At 51.6% G+C, this 11,105-nt stretch overlaps 1 protein-coding gene across 1 annotated transcript in view; it reads right to left on the bottom strand.

Annotated features, from left to right (window-relative positions):
• Positions 1 to 11,105, bottom strand: part of PLCG2 (phospholipase C, gamma 2 (phosphatidylinositol-specific)) — a 140,317-nt gene that overhangs the window by 84,847 nt on the left and 44,365 nt on the right. Inside the window, exon 2 of the mRNA XM_012648218.1 lies at positions 2,682 to 2,825. Within this exon, the coding sequence (XP_012503672.1) occupies positions 2,682 to 2,825 (144 nt within the window). The remainder of the gene's footprint in view (positions 1 to 2,681; positions 2,826 to 11,105) is intronic.

Below are 11,105 nucleotides of genomic sequence, written 5' to 3'. Positions count from 1 at the left end.
GAAAGAAATTAATCGGACAACTAAAAATATATAGAAAAAATTAGCCGGGCATGGTGGCGCATGCCTGTAGTCCCAGCTACTCGGGAGGCTGGGGCAGGAGGATCGCTTGAGCCCAGGAGTTTGAGGTTGCTGTGAGCTAGGATGATGCCATGGCACCCTAGCCCGGGCAACACAGTTGAGACTCTGTCTCAAAAAAAAAAAAAAAGAAATGACCACAAACTCAGTGGCCTCAAGTAACACAGATTTATTCTCATAGAGTGACGGAGATGAGAAGTCTCACATAGGTTGGCTGGCTGTGTTCCTTCTGGAAGCTCTCAGAAGAATGCGTTTCCTTGCCTTTTCCAGCTTCTAGAGGCCACCCACGTTCCATGGCCTGTGGTCCCCACCTCTCTGACCTCTGGCTCCAGCCTCACATCTCCAGCTCCGAGGCCAACCCCCTGCTTCCCTCTTATAAGGACCCTTGTGATTACGCCGGGCCCGGTCTCCCCATCTCAGGATGCTCAGCTTCATCACGCCGGCAAGGTCTCCTCTTCCGTGTCAGGGAGTGTATCCACGGGCTCCAGGGATTAGAACGCAGACATCCCGGGAGGGTAGTACTCAGCCCTCCACAGGTGAGGACCGCTGGCTGACAGCTTCAGCTTTTTGTTCTGTTTTGTTCTATTAGAGTTTTAGCCCTTAACCCCGTGCTAATGAATACGATGCAGGACCTAGAATATTCTGCGCCACGATCCTCAGCAGCCGTCAGTGCTTCCCGTTTCCAACCAACGCTGGAGAGAGAGGCGGGAAGTAGGTCACACTGACGCCCGTGAGGGAAGTGGCAACGAGGGGTGGTTGGGAGGTTGGCAAAGGGAAGATCATAGCTCAAGTCCCACTGTACCCCTCCAGCAGGTTACTCAGGGGAACAGAAAGGGCAAGGGGAACAGCCCTGCTCTGTGCCTCATGTCCTCGTCCGTAAAATGGAGCTGTCAAGGCAAACGCCTCATCGGGTTATCAAACATCTCCCGAGCTCCAGGGACCTCGTTATGTGCACGACGGCGGCCGAGGTTGCTGCTCTCACTGTTCCCACGTGGATGAGGAGAAAACCAAGGTTCAGAGGGGCCGAGAGTTTGTCCCAGCGCCAGTAAGTGAGAGGCTGGGATGTGAGTCGAGGTCTTGCCCATCACTCTGCCTGTCCTTGAACTCAGGGCTCTAGAACAAGGACCCCAGAGTGGGACAGACACCAAAGCCGGCATCCTGGGTGCCAAGCCTTGGGCTCTTGTGGTCTCCCTTCCAAGAACAGGGGTCAGGGCTCAGCCTGCAGGTGGGGACAGAGCTGTGAAGCTTCATGGTCATGGGGCCTCCTGCCCCGTCTCCACCATCCCCCACACCAGGAATCAGCCGTCCGCCCCTCGTTTCCACCTCCAACTCGCCAGCTCCCTCCTCCACACCCTCTCCCTGGACCGTCCCCTCTCTTTCCCCCCCCCAACTCCTACCAATGCCTCAGAATCCCATCTAAACATCATTTTCTCTGCACAGCCTTGCCTGGAATTAGGCTCTCTGTACTCCTACAGCACGTGGCATCACACATGCACTACAGCTCTTATCACGGTGTAATTTCCTGTCCACGTGTCTGTCTCCCCAGGGGGACTGTGAGCTCCCTGACGGCAGCAGCCGGGCCCCACCACCTTCACAGCCCGCTGGCGTCTGGCGCAACCCGGCTCAGAGCACACGCTCAGAAGATGCTTGATGACAGGGTGGGTGAGAAATTAACAAGAGCTATTTGACCCTGAATTACAGGTCCCGTATTGCTCAACTTTCGCGGCTTCCCCGCTTTGGTCTATTTTAATAGCATTTTCTTCCTCTCTCATCAGTCGTAACTGCACACGCAATTCTATGTCGACAAAGTCCAGGACTGGACCTGACAGTAACTGCAAGCTCCTGCCCCTGAGCCGAGTTCCACAGCTCTCCTTCTTGTCTCTCAGGGGCCTCTTTGCTTTTTGGTGGCTTCACAGGGTTGGCCAGAAATCTCACCTACAGATACATGCATCTGTGTGTGTGTTCACATGTGTCTGCACTGTGTGCATGTAGGCATGTGTGCTCACATGTGTGTGCACTATGTGCATGCATGCATGTGTTCACATGTGTGTGCGCTATGTGCGTGCATGCATGTGTTCACATGTACTCTGTGCATGAATGCATGTGTTCACGTGTGTGCACTGTGCGTGCATGCATGTTCACGTGTGTGTTCACATGCATGTGCAGTGTGTGCATGTGTGTGATGTAAGATCTCAAGACAGTTCCTTCAGATCAGCGTCAAGTTCGCTGAGCAAAGTCTGCTGGAGGAAGGCAGGTTGCATTTTTCATCCAGCAGGGCCTGGCCTTCAGTGAGAAAACTATCTAACCACCATGTATTCAGCTCTCAGCATGAGCCAGGCAGACACTTAACATACTCCTCACAACATCCCCGTGAGATAGGCATGATTATTCTCTCCATTTCACAGCTGAGCAAACTGCAGCTCAGAGAGGTTAAGTCACTCACCCAAAGACACACAGCTCGAAAGGGGCAAGGCTGGGATTCAGAACCGTGATGCCCCAAATGCACATTAGTGGGCAGGCAGGTGTGAGCATCCCGCTGCTGGAGAACTTCCTCAGCATGAAATCGAGCCACTGGGAGGGGGAGAAGCACAGGAACACGCACCCACCTGCCAAGCTGAGCATGCTGAGGACGAACTGGGTGCCGTACAAGATGGTGAAGCAGCAGTCTTCTTTCTGGCGGACGGCTTTCGCACGCTCAAAGTCTTTGGAATTCTTCCCTGGGCGGATTTCCTTTATTTCCATGATATCCACTAAAAAGAAATTAACGTGAGCCGATTAGAAGTTGGAGTTCACATCACCCAAGGAGGCAGCCGCAGGCCAGCACCCCACGCACAGCCCGGCTCCTTCGCTCCCCAGAAGGGACCCACAAGGCCAGCTCTGCCTCTGGGTCCCCGTCCGGGCTCAGGGCCCACTCCTTCTGGCAGAGGACAGGAGGCCAAGAGCCTGCCGGGCATTTGCTGCCACCCACAAGCCCTTGGTGTGTAAAGGGTTTGGGGTTCCCCTTACCCCCTTCCCTAGAGGAACACATCGTAAACTGGGACAATTAACTTTTGTAACACAACTCAGATCGAAAGAAAGCACAGAATATTCTGCCAAAACAACAGACCAAACCGATGCTCCCTGGTGATCACTCCAGGCAACGTGAAAGGTCCAACTGTCTTACTGACCGGACCTACGGCCTTTTCCCCTGGGTCCCAAAGCTACAAGTGCTCTCCGGCTCAATTCAAGGCGGGGGAAGAAAAAGACAGCCCTGAACAACTGCTTTTTTTAAAAAAAAAAAAAAAAAGAGGCAAAATCCAGAGTGGGAGATGGACGCGGGGATTCCAGAGACCACAGGGCCCACTGGGAGGGGATGGGAGGGGACAAATGTTACTCTGGTGGCCTCTAATGGCCTGCAGCTTCTGGTATTTATACCTCGTAGAGCCACCTGCCCTTGAGTGCGGGCTGTCCCTGTGACCTGTTTTAACTAATAAGATGGGGCATAAAGGATGCCATGCCGGCTTGCAGCCTAATCCTCAAGAAGGCCTGGCAGCTTCCATTTTTGTGCGCTGGGGGAAGCCAGCCCCCGTGTGAGAAGCCAGGCTACCCGGAGACCGCCGTGCTGTGCGAAGCCCCGGCTGGCCAACTGGAGAGGCCGCGTGAGAGGACTCAAGGCCCCCAGTGACAGCCAGTGGGTGTCAGCACCGCCTTGGAAACGGACCCTCTAGCCCCAGGGAGCTGGCACCACACAGAGCAGAGACAAGCTCTCCTGGAAACAGGCGCAATGAAATAAATCGAATGATTGTTGTTTTAGGCCACTAAGTACTGGAGTAGTTTGGGTACAACAAGAGATAACAGAAACAAAGGAGAAATTCATCCTCCCTGAAACTCCTGCTGCCATGTGACTCCACCACTCCTGGTCAAAACCTGCTGGGCCACGATGACCACCGGACCCAAAGGTGACTCCCTTCCCCTTGCGAGATGGCCAGTGAACGATGGACTAGCACACAAGCACGACGAGTCCCTTCTCTTTCTTCTGCCAAAGAAAAAAGACCTTTTCACGGAACAGACCCATTCCATGTGCTTTAGACAAAACCGACTCGCCCGTCACCACATGCAACCACAAATCAAGGGGGACATCAGGGTCCTAGGAATGGCCAAAGTGCCCGGCTTGGTGATCAGTTCAGAGACAAGCACGCAGCCCACGCTGGACCCACCAGCATCCTCCTGAGACTCCTCTGGTCAGGGCTATTGGTCAAACTTCTCCCTCTAATGCCATTGTCAGGCTGGTGAAACATGAGTCTGGGGTAGCAGGGACCCCCCTGCCACATAGGAAGGGACCACATGAAGGCCAACATGGCTAGAAATGAGAGATCCCCATTTTGCATCAGGAGCCGATGGCTCTGACCTGGAATTAAGGAAGAGGACAGATCCAACTCTAGTAGGTGAGAAAGGGCATTTTTAGAGCTGGGACTAAGAACCACGTCCTATGATGAACCCCCAACCCCACCTGGCCCAACTGTGTGCCTTGACTCCTCCTGCACCAGCCACATGGGCCCCCTCCCAGAATCTGGTATAGGTCACACTCATTCCTACCCCAGGACATTAGCACGTGCTGTTGGCTCTGCTAGGAATGCTCTGTGCCTTGTTAGCTCCAAGTTCTCCCTTCCAGTCTCACTTCAATCAGCACAGAGCTCAGAAAACCTCCCAATTCTTGCTACAACACACAAGCATCTCTCCTCCATAGCACTTAATGAGGCAAGAGCTTACCAGAAGAATCCAGGCAATCATACCTCTGTCTCCCTGGACTGTACACCCCACACAGGCAGGGACCATGTGTCCCTCCAAGCCACTGCATCCCCACCCCGACAGTGGCTGGCACACTGTGGAGCCCAGGAGTTGTTGAAAGAGGAAGGGGACAGAGAGAGATGAGGACACGGACAGGGACAGGGACAGAACTACTGGAGATGGAGCACAGGGGAAAAAATCCCACATATCTAGTGTCAGAAGGGTCGAGTGTTGAACAGAGAGGAGAGAGAAAGGCAAAAACACCTTGGTTTTTCTTTCTCAGAGGTGGGGCATTTTGTGTTGTTTTGAGTATATGAGAGTGGGGGGAAAGGTTTGTTTTTTTTCCTATATCTCTATTAGATTTTGACTGGGATTATACTGAATCTGTAGATAAAGCTGGGAAGAACTGACATCCTAACAATACTGAGTCTTCCTATCCATGAACATGGACTATCTATTCATCATGTGTGTATGTGTTGGCCATAAGCCAGACATGGCTACATGTACCAGATCCTGGCCCTCAGGGGGCTTACAGTGGCCTCACCCTTGAGGACAAAAATAAAGGCTGTAATAATAAAGTAAAACTCTTACGGCAAACTTTCTGCACACTAAGCACAGTACTAATGCTTTGCGTGTTGTCATAGGCTGGCTCCCTGGAAGCTGAGCCCGAGGCAGGTATTCCTGTTCAAGTGTTTATTGGGGGAGTGCAGGAATGGGATGGGGCAGGAGAAGAATGCTGAACAAGGCTGTGGTCCCCATGGGGGGACAGGTTTAGCCTGGTCACACTGTGGGGAGGGAGGGTCTGGAGCACAAATCCCACCAGAGAAGTGGGTCCTCCTGAAGGCCGGCCTCTTGTCCTCCCTGCCAGTCAGTCACTGCCTGCCAGTGGGCAGCAGGTACAACCTCCAGGTGAGACGGCTTCCTTCTGGTGACAGCAATGCCTGGGAGAAGGGGCAGCTGTGAGCCACAGCAGCTGGGAGAGGCCGCGGGCCTGGTAATGGGACCTGCATGGGGCGCAATAGCATCCCCCGCACTGACCCGCTATTCCTTACAACACCACTATGAGGCAGGTACGACGGCTGCCCCTATTTCACAAAGAAACTGAGACGTGCACAAGCGACGTACCTTGGCCAGGGTCACCAGCCAGCAAGTGGAAAGCCAGGATTTGAACCCTGACTCGTGGCCACACACACACACACACACACACACACACACACACACACGGAGCTGACTCCTGCCCCCATGGGATCTCACTTAGGTGACTTCTCAACACGGCCTGCTTTCATGTCCCTTCCTCAACCCAACCTTATTTTCACATCTGTCCCATAAAGTTCCTCACGAGCACTTAGTACTAGTAAGTATTGATTGGTTTCCCCGTGTGTCTGCTCGCTCCTCCTCTGAGCCCTGGGAGAACAGAGCTCTTGTCTGTCTCACTTACAAGTGAGTTCTAGAATTACAGCTATCAGTTCCCTCTCTGTGTATATATATGTGTATATACATACATAGATATATTATATATACATACAAATAGCCTTAAGTTATGGTGAACATACCATACAATCCATCCACTTAAAGTGTACGATTCAATGGTTTTTATTTAGTGTATTCTCAGATATGGGCAACCATCAATAGTCAACATCAGAACGTTTTCGTCACCACAAGGGGAAACCCTGAACCCTTCAGCTACCACTCCCTGTCCCCTCTCGTCCCCACTAGCCCTAAACCACCACTAACCTACTTTCAGTCTCTACACATTCACTATTCTGAACATTCAGTATACACGAAATCGAAATACGTGGTCTCTTACGTCTGGCTTCTTAGCATAACATGTTTGAGGTTCGCCTGCGTCGTAGCATAGATCAGCACTCCGTTCCTGTGCATGGCTGAGTAACATTCACTGGACATACACCACGTTTAGCCGTTCACCAGCCACCGGTGGGCATCTGGGCTGTTTGCACAGTTTGGCTATCGTCAACAACGCCGCTACGAACATTCGTGTGCAAGGTTTTATTTGAACACCTGTTTTCAATTCTCAGGTATATCCTAGAGTGTGCGTTTGTACACACGGTTTTCAATTAAAATAACGCCTGATGATTTTAACTAACAAAGATTAGAAACTTCTCTGTACTTGTTAACTATTATTTTTTTTTGATTATTAATGCAGTTGAATCAAGCTGGACACAACATGGAAAAAACTCCATGACAACTTAGGACAATAGAAGACCGGAAGTATACATCTGTGTGTGTCCACATGTACATGCATATATTGTATACAGCTGTCCATCACTACGGAATTCTCACCGTCTGAATACCCACTATAAATTATAAACATTTTTCACCCAAAAAGCACCATCCAGATCACAGATCTGCCACAGGAGGTTCGCGTGCAGGCACTGATGAAAACAGTGACGGTGTGTATCAGTCTGCGACAGGAGAGGAGCATCCCCAGTGCTCTCGAAGCTGAACGTCACCATGCAGCAAAGCTAGCGTCTCGCCCACCCTATTGAGTCCTCCTTGAGTCCTAGTGTTCGCTTCTGACAAGCAAACTACCAACCAGGGTCCAATTTATTTATTTTTTTAGAGCAAAGCCACTAACCAATAGAGTTCAATTTAAGCAACATGTTTGGTATTTTCAGCAGATTATTTCATTGTTATTTGCATTACAGTACAACGTAGATGGACGATAGAAGAAAATCATAATTCAGAACCATTACTGTACAGTACCCTATTTACACTTTGCAAACACGCCCAGTAATGAGTCATGAAAGCATCAAATAAGTAGGTATTTGTTGTTGCAGACGTGTCATTTTTATGCAAAAAAAAAAATGGTGAGCTGCTTTTAGGTCCTTAAGAGTGTTAAGCAGCACTGAGGAAATTGGGGTGTTTAAATCAGCTGGTGATGCGTCAGCATTGGTACCCATGTAACGTGTGTACTGTACCACAATACTAAAGAGCTGCCCTCTAGCACGGTTTCAGGAACACAATAGATTCAGCTGAGGAGGAATGCCACTACCTGTAGGTGTGCATGTGTGTGTAAAAGCAAGAGAAAAAGTACAAAAGGTTTCCACCAACTGGCTGACACGCATTGCTGGTGAGATGGTTGGTGGGCAAGCGATGGGGCTGCGTCTGCACTGGTTGGGATTTTTGCCGAGGGCACGCAGTCACCAGGGCACTTGAGTCTAAAGCAGGCTGTGGTCTGCAGAGCTCAGGCCGCGCTCTTGTGTGGTGGGGATCCACGGCCGAGCTTCCTGCTTGAAGAAGTGAGATAACCCAGCCACAGAAATGAGGCTTGTACAACCCCACCCCTCCGAGCGGTGCCTCGGGTCCGCCCCGGGCCCAGCCACTGCCCTCCGACCAAGGCTCAAAGGCCAGCACCCTGACCCCAGGCACCCCCCATCTGCCTTCCCTCCCCACCCACCACCCTGCAGCACACCCTGGCGGGGGGGGGGTATTGGGCCCCCCAGACTTCTCCTCGCTTCCTCCCACTCCCCGCCTTACACCACCGGCCCCTTTGCTAGCTGGGCTGTGACCCTGTCCTTCAAACTCCTGCTTCCTTCCTCCTCCTCCCACCCCTGATTCGTCACTCCTTTTGGGCTCCCCCCACCCCTGGACACACTCCTGCCCCTGACACCAGGAACGCCGCCTTTCCTCCAGTTCCCACGCTGACCTCAAGGGGCGCCACCTGCCACTAGGCTGAACAAAAAGTTCTCCATGGAAGTGTATGACGTAGCCGAGGGGGACAAACACGGACACAGGCTTGGGCACCTTCCCACACGTGCCCCCACCCTCCAGTCAGCCAGGGAGTCACCAAACCCCCCACTGAGGGCTGGAGATGCCACAACGAAGCAGACAGACGCAGGCCTGCCCTTGGAGAGCTCCGAGTCTGGTCAGGCAGGGTGGACCCTGTCCAAACCAGCACACGTACACGCAAATCCACATCTGCACGCAGGAGCGGGACACGGTCTACACTAGGACTTCTCCCCCGGGAAAGACTTCTCCGAGGGCGTGCGTGTTGGCTGAGATCTGAAGTTCACCCGGGAGGGGGGGGAGAAAGCCCTTCAGGGAGTCCTGGGGTGCAAAGACCTTGGTTCACAACCGGGCTCTGCAGCCCAGGGGTGCATGGGGGGCTGGGAAAGTTGCCTCCATCCTCTTTGCTCCTTCCTCGTCCACACGAACAGTGACTCCCAGACCTCCTCCGCTGAGCTGCCGTGCAAACCTAGTGAAGTGACATGAAGCAGAAACCGTGTGGCCCCAGGAGGTCTCTGCTGAGGTGAGTTTGCCGCCTTTCAACAACACCTTCCTGGCTGCTGCTGGTTTCACTTTAAGTAAGAAAACCCGGGGGTGCTGCCGACCTCAGCCAAGGACCCCGCTTCCGAGAGCAAAGGCGTTAGCGTCCCTCCCGTGCACAGCCGCGTCCGGCCCGGCACTGGATGGGTGAGCGGGACGCAGGGCAGAACACGCGGTTTCGAGACGGGTTTCCGAGGACCGCCGTGGAAGAGTAGAAAGAGCCCAACCTGAGAAGAGCTTAGCAGATGAGGGTTTAAAGCCCAACTCTTCCCTTCCTGGTTGTGTGACTTGGGGTGGGTTCCCTGACTCTGGCTTAGCCTCTACTTGCTCATCTGTAAAACGAGAAAATAACACATATCCCATAGGCAGATGTACCTTTGTAAAATATAACCCGGTGTGAGAGTTTTAGGTATTAAAAATTACTGTTACGCCTGGAGACAGGGTGTGGGGCTGCCCTTATCTTCTTTGTTAAAAAATCATAGCACGAGGTGGCTCACGTCTGTAATCCTAGCTCTCTGGGAGGCCGAGGCGGGCGGATTGTTTGAGCTCAGGAGTTAGAGACCAGCCTGAGCAAGAGCGAGACCCCGTCTCTACTAAAAATAGAAAGAAATTAATCGGACAACTAAAAATATATAGAAAAAAAAAAATTAGCCGGGCATGGTGGCGCATGCCTGTAGTCCCAGCTACTCGGGAGGCTGAGGCAGTAGGATCGCTTGAGCCCGGGAATTTGAGGTTGCTGTGAGCTAGGATGATGCCACGGCACTCTAGCCCAGGCAACACAGTGAGACTCTGTCTCAAAAAATAAAATAAAATAAATAAATCATAGCACGATGATTGAGATTGCTGCTAGCAGGGTAGGAACGTCCTGGCCTCCTGCTTCCGGGGTAATCACACTCAAATAATTAGGTATGTCACTGTCATGCTTCACATTCGTGCAGAAATAGTTGGTGGACAAGAGTTTTAAGTGACACTGGGGAAAATGACCTCAGCTTCCCTCCGCTCAGAGGACTCCCCCTCCCCCAGGGAGGGGCAGGGACCACCCTGATGGGTGAGTCTGGAAGAAGGGACTGGGGGTGCTCAGCTCAGCCTCGTGTCCTGTTCTGGTCCCATCTACCCACCAGGGACCCCCTGCCCTGCCTTGCTCCCTGCTGCTCAGAGAGAGGGGCGCTGCCTCTAAGACGCCAGGGGGCATCCGCCAATGCCAGGGACAGGGCAGCCTCCTCATCACTGTTTGCCGGGTGCCCGTGTTTCGTCCCCACTCAGTAGACAAAGCAGCGCTGTAGGTACTGGCTGCTAAAACCCCCAACGGGGGCCATCCAGTAATTCTTTAACTATTCACTGCTTTAGTGTTGCTTAAACTTGGTGTTTTCTCCCTCCTGCTGGAAACTAAAGGAGAATAATCCCAGCACGGGATATGGCACCCGCCCTTTGTTATGTCTTCACTGTGGGGTATTTTAGTGTGTATTGGAAAAAATACACACCTAGCACAGAGAAATCAAATTTCTATTCTACACAAAATTAAGTTAAAAAGAGTGAGTCAATTTCAAAATAAGCATTAAGTTTGGAACAGTACAAGTGGTGTGCAGACGCCACGAACATTGTTAAAGCGTGAAAGGACTCACTACCTTATGTATAGTCTAATAAAACTTTAATTCGCTTTGCTTTAAACCAGCACTGTATATCAAAATTACACAGAAAACCCTCATTACACAAAGACTATATATAGATTTTTGCCCACATGAATTGAGCAGTTATTTTTTTTTTTTGGAGCCATTTATGCTTTGACACTATTTCTCAAATTGCAGTCATTTGATTGTCAATTTTATAAAGTCTGCTCTATCTGCATTCTACCGGTACTATTTACCTAATATTCCTCTCTGAATCAACTCACCTTTTCACTTGAATAGATATATTTCAAGAGTGACTCTATGTCTTTGGCAAAAAGAAAACTAAGGCTGGGCATGGTGGTTCATGCC

Source organism: Propithecus coquereli, unplaced genomic scaffold (genome assembly GCF_000956105.1).
Source record: "Propithecus coquereli isolate 6110/MARCELLA unplaced genomic scaffold, Pcoq_1.0 Scaffold280, whole genome shotgun sequence".
Classification (NCBI taxonomy): Eukaryota; Metazoa; Chordata; class Mammalia; order Primates; family Indriidae; genus Propithecus; species Propithecus coquereli.
Note: the sequence above shows the minus strand (reverse complement) of the source record. Positions and strands in the feature narration are given on the sequence as shown.